The sequence below is a fragment of the Haliaeetus albicilla genome, chromosome 6 (genome assembly GCF_947461875.1).
Source record: "Haliaeetus albicilla chromosome 6, bHalAlb1.1, whole genome shotgun sequence".
Lineage (NCBI taxonomy): Eukaryota > Metazoa > Chordata > Aves > Accipitriformes > Accipitridae > Haliaeetus > Haliaeetus albicilla.
In genome coordinates this window covers 13,116,217-13,133,591 of record NC_091488.1, presented here as the reverse complement: position 1 = coordinate 13,133,591, position 17,375 = coordinate 13,116,217, and the positions used below count along the sequence as shown (strand labels likewise).

The 17,375-nt window shown below is 41.9% G+C and overlaps 1 protein-coding gene across 3 annotated transcripts in view; it reads right to left on the bottom strand.

Moving 5' to 3' along the window:
- The window catches only part of DSCAM (DS cell adhesion molecule), a 471,653-nt gene extending 464,624 nt beyond the window's left edge, over window positions 1-7,029 (bottom strand). Inside the window, exon 1 of one of the 3 annotated variants that reach the window (XM_069785098.1) lies at window positions 6,362-7,029. In XM_069785098.1, the coding sequence (XP_069641199.1) occupies window positions 6,362-6,404 (43 nt within the window). In that variant the 5' untranslated portion in view covers window positions 6,405-7,029. The remainder of the gene's footprint in view (window positions 1-6,361) is intronic. The other 2 variants (XM_069785097.1, XM_069785096.1) reach the window with 2 other exon arrangements.
- Window positions 7,030-17,375: the final 10,346 nt, after the last annotated feature.

The following is a 17,375-nucleotide window of genomic DNA, read 5'->3' as shown; positions in this document are numbered from 1 at the left end:
TGTGTAATTAATTGGAAGAAAATAGCATCAGTATACTTGGCCAGCAAAGCAGGTGCCAGATTTTCCATACACAGTAGCTTTTAAGTCATTACAGGCAATATAGATTTACACACATATATATCTGTGTGTGTATAAATATATATATGTATAAATCTCAGAAGGAACTATATCCCTGATATACTAGATTAAAAGCCACAAGAGCAGGATGGTTGGTCTTCAGCTCCCATGGTGGCATGCATGTAGAGGCTTTGAATGTTAACCAGGCAAAAAAAATTCTCAGGTGGTCCTTATATGTGCCTTCATATCTGCCACATTGCCATGTAGCTGGGTGCTATTCACAGATGTGCTCTCAGGCTGCCCCATGGCCCATGCTCCCGCACTCGTGCAGGGTCTGTCCTTCTGGAAGCTTCGGCAGCGGCACATCAGTGATTCAGCTCGGGTCGCCAGGCTGCTCTCTCCCTCAATTACTAGGAAGCTCCAGGGAGGCTGGTGTTTAGTATGGAGGTGACTCTCTTTCTCAAAGCCTTTGCATTTAAAAATGGCTTTCTATAAATAGGATTGCTGGCTCACTCTTAAATCTTACTCCCTGCCTTCTAAGTAAAAATAGCTTAAATAGGGATGCTGGGAAGACCTGTTAATCTCTGTCATCCTGTCTGTCCATCCATTTGCCTTTCTTTCTTTCCTCGGTATGTCTCATAACATTTGTTGCCCACTCTGCTATGAAAGGTGTATATTGACATACCCTAGTTTCTCTTTTTCTGATGAGTAATCCAATGCCCTAATGGAAAAAAAAGAAAATACTTATGAGGTAATAAGAATTTTTTAGTGAATGGCAGTAGAAAAAGAAAAGCAATGGCAAGAAAAGCCCACAGTGCTAACAAGTACCTGAGGAATCTGTGGCTTGTTCTTAAAGAGGTTCTCTTCAGTGCTCTAAAATATTGTGCTGTGAAAGGCTCTTATGGAATACCTCCCATTTTATGTTATTTTATTTTTGAAAATACCAATTGTTTGATGAAAAGCTTTTAAGAGACAGAGAGGTGAAGACTGAGAAGATAAGGCATCTTTTGAGGAATACATGATTTGAAATCTTAATTTCATTGGTTTCATAACAGGTTAAAGGGAAAGGAAGCGTTGATTAAAAAGGATTGTGAAATATCTGAAACTATATTGTGAAACAATTAATTTAACTGCATACACCTACACATTCACCTTGAAATAATTAAGTATTCTGCTCTACAGACCCATATTGCTTAAATGGATTTTTTTCCTACTTTTAGAGTTTCAATGACTCAAAAGAAATAACATTTTTTAAAAAATAATCAAATAATTAAGTTGGATATAATGTTTTTTCTGCCTTTTCAAGCTTTTAAAGTGAAAGCTGGAATTAGTGTCTTTCCCACTGGAAATCTGAAAGAATCCTAGACTGAGAGATTGAGAAATGGTGTAGTCCAATTAAAATCAAAGGCTAAATGGGTGGTATGTTCAAACAGACCTTGATGCTGTGTACATCTTAACTTGTTAACTAAAGTAAACTTTAAGGTGAAAGGAAAGAGCTCCATCTATTTTGCTCCTCAATCCACTACCCCAACACCCCCACTCCACCCCCCAAAGATGTTGAGTTTCACTGCTTTTTGCTTTTTTCGGCACTTCAATGTTTATTAAACAGGTAAAGGATATTATTTCCCCACCCCAAACAACCCCCACACCTGAGAGAGCAGCATATTTGTTAGGACACTCATCCAGGCAAAGACACAAAAAGTTGAGGTTCAACCTGAGCCCAGCTGCTCCTGTAACCAGAGCCTTGCACAGCTCACGGGCTGGAGGAACTTTCTGGATGAGCTACTCCAAGACCACAAGATTTTCCCAAATAATTCAATTTATCGGTATATTACATGACAAGAACAAACACAATGAAAACCAACTTCTAAACTTTTCAGGATGCAACAGCACTGAAGAGACGCCACTGAAATCACAGTGCAGAGCTGTAAGCTATTTTGCAGGGTTTATGGGTCCGTTTTTACCATTTGTGGAAATCAACTTCACTTTAAACCGTTACCAAAAATACCTTCATTGTCACTCACGTCTGCTCTTCAGTGCTATGGAAAGGCAGCGCAGCATCCACCAGTTAAAAAGTAGAGTGACCACTGATAGAAAAAGCAGACAAAATGCCTTCTTCGGGCACCGTCTCTTCCTTCCCACGGCTTTTCAGACACGTTGCCAGACTCGTGTGGTTTGCTGCCCACTAGTGTTGCGTGGCACCGGCTCTCCACCACCGTGCAGGCGGCACAGCACCCTGCCTGCTCCCCAGGGAGAAAACCACAGCTGCCGAGCGAGCCCCAAAGCCTGGAGATCGGTACACCCTCAGCAGAGGAGAAACACACGTCTTTTGAAATGGAAATAGGTCTTTCCAATGTACTCCGACTGCCTAGCTATAACGTTTTTTCTCTGTTTGGCATTTGGTGATTAATTAATAGCTATTCATAGCGTGAGTAACACCAGATTAAAACACCATCAGCTGTACTGTGTCATCCACAAACATATACTAAGCTACACGCTTTCTGCACATGCATTAAACTTTCTAAGGTAAGGATTTGGTTACACAATTCCACATAAGCTATGCACATATTATAGTATGTTTCTACAAAGAGAACTGTTTGCCCTTTTCCTTAAACGCTTCATCCCCAACACCAGAGAGTCACCGTTTTCTTTGGAGAGTGTCATTAGTTCCACTGTCACTTTCACTACTCATTCTCCAGCCTAACCTCTGCTCAGTTCAGCATGATCCTTCTCACTCCTCTAATATGCTGCTAAAACCCAAATTGATAGCTATAGGGCAGGGAAAGGATTCAAACAGGAAATAATTTTAATAGAAATTTATTTTTAGTGTCATCTGTACTATATTGGGTGCCTCCTGATGGTCCATTGATTTCAGCAGAACATCTATGGACAACAGGCATATAAGAAATGCAGCCAGGGAAAGGCCTGCAAATGGCTTCAACATACCTACAGCAGAGACTAAATGATACCAAAAGATACTCGTTTCTGAAAACATCATCCTAATTCTGAACTAACTTTATCACAGTAATTACAATAGAGAGCCTGGATTTTGAAGGAGGCCGTTCTCCCCTCAAAGCCCCCCCTACCTTCCCCCTCTTCCTTTCCCTGTAATTAGTGAAATGCTCCCTTACTAATTATAACCAGGCTACAGTAGACTTTTGCTGATAATTTTACATGCTTGCTTGTGGAATACTTAGGTATAGTAACATGGAAGGCAGTACAGATATAGTAACCCTGAAGGTAACTCAAAAGTACTGCTCAGGATTCTAACTGCATGACTCAGGCTTTCAAAGTGGTGAATTTAGCTGCATAGCTCCCACTGATGTCTATACTGTCCCACGCACTTACTAAGGCTGCAATGCATTTATGGTTAATAGTTACCTGTATTTTTAAGAAACTCACAACAATGAAAGTTTAAAGCCTTTACAAAATCTAAAAACTTCAACCAGGTATTTGGGAAGGTTTTGTTTCAGGCTTCAGAAATACTAATTGGATGTAACAGCATGTCAGTATTTTATTGTCCCCAGAAGGAAGCTATTTCACAAACATAAAGCCTACCCAGTGACGCTGCTCATATCTAATTTGACAAAAGGTACTTGTGCTGAGTGACTGTAGGGAGACATGGGGGCCAACCTTGCTATTGTTATTCAGATGGTTTCCAATATCTTCAACAGAAATTTAGCCCAAGATGACAACTACAGGGTTAAACCCATAAAGTGTGGGTTTATTTTTTAAGCTTTCTCCCCTCAAAAAGGAAGAAAAAAAAAAAAGGAACATAAACATGAACAATCTTACACATTTTACAGTTAAAATTAGAACGAGATGTAATACAATTGAAAACCACTCATACACATGCTTGTATTTTAAGTAAAAGTAGTATAGTTCCATAAAGGGGTCAGAAAAGGCAATGGCAGAAGCCAAGCAACGTTCAATAGCATGCCCCCCCACCCCCCAGATATAGTAATAAAAGAATACTACCTCTCACACAATGGAGTTCAGATATAGTTATAGATAGAATAATGAAAATAAATGTGTATGTGACATATCTATTTATATACGCAGTCATTTCCTTCAAAGAGATACATATCTGATACAACATTGCATTAAAATCTGAAGTCCTTTAAAAATATTATTCTCTGACTCTTGGCTCTGATATGATAGTCCAAATAAGTGTTACTAATAAAAAAACCCAAGTTATTCAATCTTAACATAAAGCTAGGTGCCATTTTCAAAAATTTCCTTTAAAAAGATCCTAAATACATATTCATTTTGACATCAAGTATGATGTCAAAAGCAAACATACTTCTTAAATTGCAAAGAATAACTGAACCATCCACCATGTATTTCTACAATGCTTTCATCTTAAAATATTACCACACACAAAACCATTTTATTTTAGTAATCTAGATTCACCAATGTACAGATGTTGCTGTGTGGCCGTATAGAATCTATGCAGACGCATCCATCATTTACATGTTATGCTATTAAAACTAGGAAAATCTTCGGGGTACAAATTCACGTTTGACTGAGACCCAAAAATCCAGACATGGATACTGAAAGTGAAGTTGCTACTGACTTCATAGATCAAGGAATAAATGAAAGTGATTTTCATAGTATTTCAACCTCATAAAGCAAATATTATTCTCTTCTTCAAAACCCCCTGGAAGGGAGACTAACTAGCTTAGAACATAAAATTTATAGCCTCAGTACAGTAGACCAAAATATATGCCCCTTCTTTTTTTAAAAGATACAAGATTTCTGGACAGAAACAGGGTTCTTTCCTATGCAAATCTAGTTTCAAATGAATAGCACCAGTCTGTCTGTCTGTCTTATTAAGAGCAAATCTCTCCCTCCAAGGTATCTGGCTGAAGAGGATAGAGAGAAAGGCACAGCGCTGCCTGTCAAAAGTATATAAATAAATAAATAAATAAATAAATTTCTTAATGATAGAACTTGTTGCAGTTGTCTTACTGCTAGAAGAAATGCAAAATTTTAAAGTTTACAGTTTGGGGGTGTTCAATCATTTTGCATTCTGTGGCACTCAGAAGATGAAAACATTTTAAGATAGCCCTAAATACACCCTTAAGATTCACCTCCTAATTCATGATCTATGTGGTTATTCGCACGGGACTGGCCATGCCTGTCAATGTATTTTCTCATCCAGTGTATACTTAAGAAGATGTGAAGGCACCCTCATCCAGCATTCATTCCTCACCCTCTGCTAGAGGTTCAATTATTTGTATGTTCCAGGAAAATCTTACACTTTGCCCTACGCTTCTCTGCATTCATCCAACACAAGAAACCTTTTCCTATTCTACCTCTTTTGCGTCTTTTGAGAGCTGTGTGTTTAATCTTTCCGATTTAATTGTCAGCATTACAGGCAATGCTACGTTCTCAAATCTGAGGAGGAGGAGGCAACGTAGTAGAACAGCTAGAATCCCAGACTACAGCATAATTTGTCTCCTGTCCTTAAAACTGCAATGCTGATGTGCATTTTAATAAAAGTTATGCAATTTAAACATATTTTCACATATGACGTGGCTTTCAATCCCATATATCGAAATGTTCCAAAATACCCCCATCCACTATTAAAAAAATCTGGAAACTACAATAAATGTTTGTCAATCAAAGAGTTGGCAGAATGAGGAGAAAAAGAAGAGAACAGGTTTACCCTTATTCTATCTCTGCTCTAATTTCCCCTTCCGAACTTTATAATTGACTGAAAGAGTCTTCAACATTTTCAGATGATGTAATGCTTACCCGTGCATATTTTTACATAAATGAGTGAGAAGGAGAAAAAAAAAAAAAAATACAGAGCAGGTACCTTTAGAGTGAAATGATGAAAGGGAAATAATTTTAAAATGGTACTTCTTAAATATAGGAGGGGAAAAAAAGAGAAAAGAGAACTGTTGGGTGAAGCACAGGGCGATTAAAAAACCCCCAAACGCCGAAGGAAGCAGCATCTCAACGCGAACGCTCGGGATGAAAGCCCTTCGAATTATCCCCGTGTCCTCAGACGGGTTTGCGCGGCACTTGGCGAAATTCTGTACTTTCCCAGCCGCGAAAGGGAGAAAAAGCACCTCTCCGCCCGTCCCTCCGAGCCCCCTCTCGTTCCGGGAGAGGCAGAACCGCCGCTGAGTGCCGGGCCGTCCCCTCGCTAGGTAAGCGAGCCGGAGCGGCTCCCGAGCGGCGTGGCCCTTCCTTCTCCCCCGCGGCCGCCCGGGGCCGGCGCGACGCCCGCCAGACAAAAGGGACGCCCCCGCCACCCGCGCCCCCGCCGCTCCCCTGCCCGCGGAGCGCTCACCATGCGAGATGCTGTGGAGCAAGGCGACGGCCAACATCCACATGCCCCCGCCGCTCCCCCGCTCCCCGCTCCGGGCTCGCCCTCGCCCGCGGAGCTGCCGGGCAAGGCGCGCACCGGGGCCGGCCGCCGCCTCCCTCGCCGGCCGGTGGCCGCTCGGAGCCCGCGGGGCCGCTCGTCCGCCCGGCGAGCGCTCAGCCCCGCCTGCAGCCCCGCGGCTCCGCCGACGCTCGCCGCCCGGCTCTCGGGCGGGGGAAGAGGCGGCCGGCGGCGGGGGCGGGAGGCGGGGGCGCGGCGCCCAGGTGCGTCCTCGGCCGAGGGAGGCGCCCGCCGGGCGGCGGAGGCAGGGCCACAGGTGACGGGATCCTCCGGCGCGGCCGCGGCCGCGGGAGCATCCCCGGCGGGCGGCGGCCAGCCCCGAGCCGCGGCGAGCCGGCTCCTCACGCACCTCCCCGCGGCCCGGCGGCGGGCGGGCGCATCGTCCCTCTCCGGCGGCTCGGAGCGCAGCGAGCCCTCGCCCGACCGCCCCTGCCTCCCGGCGCGGCGCGGGGGAGCGCTGAGCCCAGCGCCAGCCCCGCTCGCTCCCAGCCCTCTGCGGTCTTAAAGCACCACAAAGTCGCCACAGTGGAAAAAACCCGAGACCAATAGAAGGAGGCGGCAGGAGAGCCTGCCTCTCAATAGTTGGCTGAACCGCGTCCGTTTGGCATCAGCTGAGTTGTATATGACTAATGTGTTGACAAGTCGTGGGGGGGACCGGAGGAGGGGGCCCTTCTGGAAGGTCACACGCAGCCCAGACAGGCGAGCGCATCAAAGAATTGACTAGGGTTCTGTGTGAAACTGAAAGGACGAAAAAAAAATAAATGCGTATATGTATCTATCTATCTATCTATCTCTCTACGTTTCCCACTGCTTACACAGCTCCAGACACTGTTTGGCCTTTCATGTGTTTCTTTTTCCGCAGTAACAAAATTTTTCCCCCTGTAGCGAAAGAGTAAATTACAGTCTCTCTAACTAAAAGCAATTTCTGCATCTATTCTTTCTTCACATCTATGATGTGAAGGTTGGTCTAAGAAGGAAAAGGAAAAAAAAAAAAAGAAAAACGGAAAAAATATTAAATGAAGACAGCTAAAAAAAAAATCAATATTGTGAAATACATAACAGCATTAGGGCAACTCTGAATTTAAGCTGTAAGATGAAAAGCAAACACAACAAAGCAATAAGGAACCTCAGTCTGCAGAATCCCCAGTGTGTTACCAAACAGGATCACTTCACATTTAGGGGTCTTCACAGGACAATTTTTTTTTTTAATTGCTTTATAGCACCAGACGCTGCCATGCTGCCAACACTCAGTCTTGGGCACTGTAATGAGACCCCAGGTAGGACATCCCTCAAAAAGACATTAAGATGAACATGTGCAGAAAGCTCAGCAACACGGCTGGAGAGGGGAGAGTATCTATAAACCATGCAAAACGGACCAAAATGCACTCCTGAAGCATTGTATAAGGCCCTTTGTTCCAATTCTTGAGAAAGCCAAAGTCGCAACTGAAGCACAGGGAAAGCCATCATGCAAGTGATTAGTTCCCTGTATCCCATTTTGACTGGGATATCAGCTAGGAGAGACTGAAGCCCTGAAGTGGAGAGATGAGACCAATGTTGGGCAGGGACTAGCTGCTCGTGGTTGCCCTTAAGAAAAAGATGTGGGTAACCAGGGAAGCTGTTCAGTGGAAAATAGCATCTGATGCTGTTAGAGGAAAATTAAAGAGAGAAGCACAAATCTCTTAAGGGAAGGGGGGGGGGGGGGGGGGAGCAGGAAGTTTGCATTTATTGGGAATGAAGTTCTGTTAAAAATTACAATACTTTAATCTCTCTGTTTAGAAGAGAGCTAGTGACTAGCAGAAATGCTTAAGTATTCATTTGAGAGCATTTTGGAGAAGTTCATGACAGATTTGTTCAGGCAGCTCTTTCAGAATTGCTTTGTTTCCCATTCTGAAGCCCAAAACATGTTTGGGGCTTAAGAGAGGCAATGCTATACCACATAGAATAAATATACCATCGTCTTATACCTTTCTACCTTCTTTACTCATCTACATAACTCTGGTAGCCCTTGACAAATTTCAGTTTCATTTAAAGCAGTCTCAAGTAACTTTCTGTACGTTTCAGTTTATTTAAAACAACAAGAGCAGCTGCAGACTAAAAGAGTAACTCTAATTTGTTCTTCTGTGGCACAGAAAGGCAAGGCACCAACTTTCAGCGGGTATATGAGCTTTTTTAGCAACAGCCAGTCAACTCGGCAGCATAACCATAGTCCTGAGCTGGGTTTAAGGAAGGGAGGGGAAGGCAGGACACAATTTTGCATGAAAGCAGGGTTCACTGGTTCTGCTGCTCAGGGAATAACTTGACTGAAACCAAAATTAAACAATCTGTCAAAGTGGAAAAAAAAGATTATATGATAACTTCCACACAGGGTACATGAAATCAGTCAGAACGCTGCTTTTCAAGTCTGAAAAATCAAGCATGACCAGTCTTCAACTGCAATCAAAGCTAGTTAAGGTCATCAGCCAAGGAGAATCCCCTTTTATGCTTTTGTTTGTTTGTTTTATTAAAATAGAATGTTCTAGATTAAGTGGCCAGAAATTATTTAATTCTTCCTAAAACAAATCATTTTGCAGCAAGACATCTCAATTAGTATTCGCACATAATTATATCTTCTCTGGGGAAAAAAAAAAAACCCAACTATGCAATCACATGCTATGTGATTAATGATCAGAAATCTTAAAATGGGCTTAAATGAAGTTCTTAACCCAGGTTTAGATCTTGTACTGGTTGACTGTATCGGGCTGATCACCCTTACTTTCTAGCTTTCTGCAGCTACAACACAGACTCTATGAGGAATATCTCTTGAAGTTAACAGAGATATGGCAACAGTATACACCAGCTGGTGATCACCCTAAATTTATCTCAAACACTTAGCATTTCACTGCAGAAAGCACAAGCAGAAGACATCTCTGTTAGGACCTCCCTGAAACCCCAGTGCACTTGAGGCATCTGATTCTAACGGGGCATCCAGAACATCAATATACTTTCTGTCAGTTCTGGCCGCACACGTTCAAGTTGTGCCCTGAGCCACCACCAGCATGAAGTACGTACAGAAATACCACTGGCATGATCAGTGTGACAACAGTCCGCTCAGCCCCCAGCCTAGAGTTGAGCACACGCGGGGGTTAAATGGCAAGGTCTGTAAACAGTTTTCGCAATTGCACATACATCATATTCTCATACTAAGTGAGAAGACACACAAGAAATGACCACAGCAGACCAATACACCCGACAAAAGATGGATGCAAAGTGCCTTTGTGAAAATTAAGTAGGTTACAATGGTCCAATTGGCTGAATATTTCACATTCCTATATTGGAAGATGATGTATCTGGTCTATAACACCTGCAACCGGTCTTGCAGGAGAATTCTTTTCTCAAAGAAAAAGACAAAATGGCCAGTCTACAATAAGTCTACATTGATTTGGACTTTAAAAAACAAAGGAATCTTCCAAGGAGAGACTGGGCTGGGAGCAGCAGTAATTGGTTCTATTCAGATCATGGATGGTTTCATAGGCTTTGGGCTTTAGGGAACTCAGTCAAATATCTGCCACTGAAGCATTCAACTATTCAAACAGAGCCCTTCATTGTCATTCAGGACGCAAAAATCTCATTTGCAATTTCAGCTTTGAAAATGGTTTAAAAAGTACCTGAGGGAAGAAAGAATGGGAGGGAAGCAGAGAGGAAGTGAAGAGAAAGCATGGTGAGAGAAGAAGTTCTCAACAGTCAGAAGACCTGGGGAAAAAAATAATAAAAAATGAACACACGTGAAACCAGAATCTAAATGACTGATCAACCCACTTTCTGGAAGAGATGATACCTTGGCTCAGTCATCCCTCAGTTCCTAAATCATTCTGTGTCTCCTCATTATTGACCTCTTTCCCTGACTGTAGTCTTCTTGACTATGTTCTTTCAGCGTAGTTATTTGAAAGAAAAATATTGGTTATTAGTTTGCAGACTAGGTAAAGATAACTGCTAGGGGCTATCAACTAAGTAAACAAACTTCAGTTGTAAATTTACTTATGATTTTCATTTTAATATGATTTAACAATTTTTTCAGTTCTACTGAGAAAGGAGTTGTAGTCCCAGTTAGCTTAAAACCAAAACCAAAGCAGAAGCATACCACCCTGAGATAATAACAATAAAGAAACAAAACCTGGAACATTTCAGTAAGCAATTATTTTTTCCCCCTTTTAATGAAAATATGCAAAGAGGCATCATGCAAAGGACTTGTGAATATTTGGCTGAAATAAATACCAGTCTTCTGAATCAAATATTTTCAATCTTCTTTCTGATTCAAATCTCTTTTAAAGCTGAGGAAGACAACTTTGAACAACTCTTCCCCAATTTTTCAGGTAAACTAAAGCTTTGTCACCATACCCATAATGAAGGAAGCTAAATTCAAAGGGTGATAAAGGGACTAGGGGTTAAGAAGGGAAGAGGAGCAGAAGTGGGAAAGCTTTTCAGTAGTTTCCATCAGTCTGGAAACAGGAGAATCAAAAGCCTTGCGAGAACAGGTTTTCCTCACAAGACTTCATGCCCGATTTGATACTGGAAAGATTCAGATAAATGTTGAATGCTTGTCAAAACCAATCGCTAAACCTTCTGATATTCACTGGCTACTAAGCTTAATGCTTATATCTATAAGCTCACAGTCAGCCATTTTTATCAGAGCAAGCTGCAAAAATTAAATATTTTCCATGAGACACTTAAGAATTTAAAAGCAATTTCTAGTTCTATAAGTACCATTATGAAGATACAAGTTGAAATGCTTTGTTTATTACTATGAAGCTGGGAATACTCAAGATGGACAAACAAAATCTAAACATCGCATGCAATTGCTTGTAAAAGCATCTATACTACTGATACCTATCTAGTCCACTCCCAAAATACCAGGGAATAAGTGCAATTTGCTTCCTATACTTCATCTGAAGCCATTGACTACTCCAAGCTGATAATGTGCAAGAATATTGTTATCTGGCAAAAAATGTGCTCTCTCGCATGACCTGTCCTTACAGTATACACACAATTAACCATTCAGTCTTGATACATTCATGAATTAAAGCAGCAGCTTTCAAAACACTGTAGATGGCTTAATACACACTAAGCTTGAAAGCACAAAATGGAGATTATTTTTTCCATGCCTGAAGTTACTCTTTTCTTCTGCAGCTCATTCCTGGGGTCCCAGTAACATTTGGAAGACATGAACAAGCAAGCTTACCCCATCAGGTGGTTCTGTGACCACAGAATCAGTGGAAAAAAGAATTTCCTCTGGATATTTGGTCAGGAGACTGAAGACCTAAGCAGATTCTCAGATGTCTATTACTTTTTCCAATGCTTTCAAGAACTTGGAGTGGGATTAGTCTCTCTCTTCTCAGCCCAGGTGAATGTTTATACACTTATACACACATGAAAGCAATGACTCAACTATATTCTACATACACCCACCTAACAAATTGATTGAAACTGGCCAGCAGGTTCAAAAGTTATTAGAGAGGAGGAGGAGAACTTAGAAAACCGTGCTAGAGTGAGGCATGGAAAAATCCAGTCTGTGGGAAGGATTTTAAAACCATGGGTATGATTCACGTTTTCTTGAGAGAATACCAGATTTCTCTGTTTAAAACACCACCATCAAACCATAGGGGCAGTGTTTTTTGGTTTTTTTTCAGTGCCATAGACTTCTTTTTGCATTGCACCGTGCAAACAAACACAAAAGGTAAGATTCTTGGCTGTTTAAAGAACTGACAGTCAACTAAAGGAAAAATGTTCCCTGTCAGAGGGGAGAAACAATTTTTAATTTTCACATCTTCATACAGACAAGTTTGTTCCTACCTTAGAAAAGATTGGGGGTGGGAGTGCGTGTAAAATAGCTAAAGGTGAAGGCTAGGAACGCAGCACACAACATATCAGACAACTGTCTTGGTATGAAAATCAGGGCTCACAGAAGGGCAGAAAGGCTTCTCTTGGTGCTAATTGGTTCTCTCAAGAGAAAGTCGCAAACATGACATACAGGCATTATAGCACTGAAGATATCCATTTAAAAGTCTCCAAACAAAGATGAACTTTATGTGTCTGATGTATGTATAAAGACAAGACAAGACATCAAAGACCACAGCATTAAATGATTTTGATGCCAAGATATGATGGAATGAATTACATATATTGAAATCATAGGCATAGCTATGCCACACAGTACACATCATGATGTTGTAGCATGAAAATGCTGAGTCAAGAGTACTATTTAACTTCTAAATCTGATTTTTGATTATTTGGATTAGGAGTCAGAGCCTTTTAACAAGAGATCTAGGACTACTCTGGGTTTGGATATGGGCATGTATATGTACACATAGCTGCTTCTTATTAAAAAGAAGTGGTGGGGGAAAAGGAAATTTGAAGGAATATCACATCTTCAACATGGCTTTTTTTGAAAAATGAATGATGGGTTCAAAGCTCAGCAGACTTCTTTAATAATTGTTACAGTGCAATCCATTAAGTACTGTAATTATGTGGGAAGAAGGTTATCCCTGGTCCCGAGCCAAATGCTGCTCTCTATTACCTGCCCAGGATGCCAGTGGCTTACACAGAACAGCAACCACATAAACAAAAGAATTGAACTATTCGGAGCTAATACCCCCCTGACCAGAGCCGATACACGGAAGGCACCAGGAAGATCAGAACTCGCCATGCCTCACGCAGCATCCTCCGCAGTCTCATCTTCCTCGCGTGGCTCCCACATGTCTCCAGGCACTGAGGAAGAGGCAACATCTCTGCTTGCAGGTTGCTGGGAGCACATGCAAGCATGGCTTTTCCCAACCCTGGTGCAAAGGCAGGGGGCCGGGGGGAGCAGCAGAACCGCAGAGCAGCGGTGGAGCAAGGAGGCAGGGCTGCCAAGCAACAGCCTACGGCAGGGGGGCATTAAAACGGGGAAAGGAAACAGATATAAATTGCATTTGCTCATGTGGGGCAACGGTAGCCCTTCCATCTGCTTTTCTTCCTGCTTCCTTTGAGTTACAGGCGTGGATTTCAAGAGAGGATTTGGCCACAAGCGTTTCTTGCATCGTGAGCTCCAGTCAGCTCCTCAAGGAGGTTGCAACAAGGGGAACCGTAAGGAACGCTTTCTTTGCCAACTTGTTGTCATGGATAATACAGCAAGAACAGCAGCAGGCTCTCGTAGGTTCTCCAGACAGCCTGCCCCAAGAATCAGGCATACGAAGTAAAACCAGACCTTCCCCATTCATACATCTGCATCAGTGGTGTTCCTTCTGGTACACCATGATTTGCCTTGGAGAGAAACATGCACAACGTACAGGAGATTTTTTTCCTTCAAACCATATAGACTTTCTATGTGACAAGTGGAGCCTCTGTATTATTTCCATATGGAGTTCTTGTTTCTATCTTGTGAGGCCATAAACATTTGATGACATGGCTTGGCACGGCATCGGAGGAGGAGACCTTCACAAAAGCTTTAGGCAGGAGGTATTCTGGTGAAGAGGGACCAGTTAGGAGAGGGGATGGATATACAAAAATAAAAACTGCCGACAGCTCATGGGGCCAGACCACAAGTACTGAAAAGACTTTCACGGAGGCTGACCTCAGGGGTCACAAGCCCCTCTGCAAGGACAATCTACCGCTAAGCCAGCTCCTCGTGGCCATGCACCACGTTACAGCTGTCGCCAAATCTGGCAACTGGTTCCAGTTGCAAAGCCTTGCAGTGCTCTGCCTTTTCCCTGGTGCAACTAGATGCTCTCAGGTGTAGTCACAAAAATTAACTGTGATGCCTCTCATTAACCCTTTCTTGCCTGTCCACACTTTATACATATTATCAGGATCACCAAGAAATTGTGTGCTTACACACCACTGTACCAATAATTCTGACTCCATAATGCATTTTCTATAACCTATCATTGTTCACATTGACAGACAAGGGAAACAGAACACTATGAAGGAAACTGCATTTGCATTTACTTTTGAGTAGAGAACATCATAAATTTTACTAATGCAAATTGTTCACAGATAAGATAGATACATTCTTCATGCCTTTCAAGTCATGAAGTCATCCAGAGAAACAAAAGGTTATAAAGCAGACACTTCTCTCTCTCTCAGCCAGGTATCTAGGTCCCCTTTAATAGTCCAAACAGAGGAGTAAGCACATTTAAGAGATTATTTCTCCCATCTTAAAGTGGTTGTCTAAAGTAGAACAGAAATTGCACCCTGAAGTCCCTGTTCCTCTCTCTCCATTTATTATGTGGAGAAGCTACAGTGACTCGCACCATAAACACTTTAAATTGAGATGAGCAACGTCCATAGCAGCCAACTGTTGCTGAGTTTTTAAATAGCAGCAAGCCCACAGGCAGGATTTGAAAGCAGCTAATGGAGATCTTGTCTTTTGGGGAGGAAATTGTTATACAAGAGCAGAAAAGTAATTGGCTGTAAGTCTGGCAAAAAAGTGAAAATTGATATACTGGCTGGAGATGGAAAATGACTCCAGGTGCTTCATGGAAGAAGTTTGGTAGGGCAGTGCTATGAAGGACTTTGGCAGTAGAGGAGAGCAACACGTGACAGAAGCAATAGGATATCCTGTCCAGTGAAGGGTTTCACAGTAAAATGAAAGCCTGGGTAAACATGACTGACAGCAGTACATTGAACTGGTATCAGAGGAGAAGAATCACAGTTGTCCTGTCATCACTGGAGACAACACATCTGGGGTACTGTATACCAGTTCTGGGCTCCTCAGTCCAAGAAAGACACAGACATACTGGAGTGAATCCAGAGAAGGACCACAAAGATGGTTAAGGGACTGGAGAATCTGATACATGAGGAAAGACTGAGAGAGCGGGGGCTATTTAGCCTGGAGAAGAGAAGGCTCAGGGGGGTCTTAATAGTGCATGAAAATACCTGATGAAATGGTGTACAGACGGTGTAGCCTGACTATTCTCAGTGGTATCCAGTGAACGGACAAAAGGCAATAGACACAAAGACAAAACAAGAAACTCCATATAAACATAAGATTTATATATATTTTATATATATATAAAATTTATTTATTTTTTCTGTGAGGGTGGTCTGACACTGGCACAGGTTTCCCACAGACTTTGTGCAGTCTCCTTCCTTGGAGGTATTCAACACCTGGCAGGACACAGTCCTGAGCAACCTGCTGTAGTAGTTACCTCTGCTTTGGGCAGCAAGGTTGGTCTAGATGTCCCAAGGTCAACCTCATGGATTCTGTGGCAAAACCACTGACTTCATTCTCCACAGAGAAGTTGAGCTGGGGCCAACGCAAACCGGTGCTATGGCACTTCTTGTTCATTTCCCTTGGGGGTTGTTTTGTGGTTGTTTTATTTTTAAGTACAGCCACCTGTCAAAAGTGGTCTCTTCACCATCAACACTTATTTTTATATAATGGTGGCTCATTTAAAAAGCCTACATTTACTAACAGTTGCCACAGTTGGGCTTTCTCCGAGTTTAAGTGCTTATAAAGTGACTGCTACTAAGTAAACAGCATAAATATCATCTTCACAAGAGACAAAAGGGGCAAGTAAAAAGAGCTTGCCTGCCTTACCTGGAAAAGACTGCAGTTTAGTGGAGTGAGAAGTAGGTTGAAAACGCATTTTCTCTACTACTCTGAAATAGTTCTTCCAAAACTACAGACAAAAAAATCCCCGCATGCCACCCCACACCTCAAGATACAGAGGGCAGCGTGCAGGCCAGTCATACGGAGGGGAGGGCTTTGGTATTTGACACAACACAGAATGCCAATGTTTGTCTCCAGAGCAAATAGGGATGCCCATTTTATACACCCTGTTTTATACACAGTTATCACGTCCTTGCTGATTCATCTCTTCCTTAAGCATACTATTTCCTCTCTCCCCACCTTATATTCCTCTCACACAGAATTCCTTCCTGCTTCTGTCACTTCTGTCATATATATCTAGATCCTGTCTGTTTCTGCTGTATCTTTCTTTGAAATGGTATGACCAGAACACAATGGGCTTTAAGCATTTTAGCTGAACGTTAGGCTAGAAGTCTTAAAAAGATACACCTGTCTTGCATAACATCTCCTGTCTTTCTTACACAGCAATGCTGAGAGAACAACTTATTATTTTTGTCTCCCTACTTTTGCCCGAGACATGGATGTATAAAACAAAGTTATGCTTAACTGGTTACAAGTCAAAAAACAGATCAAGATTTTCTACCAAATAGGTTTATTTAAAAAAATCACCCAAAGAAAATGCTAGATGCTGAGGCAAGAAAATACTCCTCGGGGGCAACGTATGTGTCACGACTCTATATGATATGATATAAAACAAGTATTTGATTTCACCTGACTGAATACTGTATTGTTTTCCTGATCCGCTAGTCCTCCTTTCAGTTACTGTTGCAAAGGTATTTCAAAGCTGATTCACTGAATTTCACTAACTTTCATATTTAGGTATAAGTCTAAGGCTGGCCAGAAAGTGAATTGATATAATATCTCCTTTTTGCAAAAAGCTTAATTCAGTATATTTGAAACATTCTGCTGTATAACTTCAAAATTTCAGTTCAGTTTCTTGACTGGCATATTCAAATTACGATAACAAAACAATTATTTGAGAATAAGAAAACCATAACGATCGGATTTTTTTTTTTTTATATGAAGCTTTGGTTTACTGTCAGTTTAGAACTGAAGAAAATTATAGCATGTTAGCATTTGTCATTAAATAAAATTTCTGGTTTTCAAATAGTTTTAATTCACATGTCAAGATCTTCATCTAGCACTGTAAGGACAGGTTTTCTAAGTTTTCATTCCTGTATTTAGATTTTCTTCCAAATACATACAAAAAGAAGTCTACTGCTCTCACTTCAAGCCCTAACAGATAATTATCATACACCATGGCACACACAAATCTCTGCACTCAGAGTTTTCAAAAGTGATCACCAGCTGTTT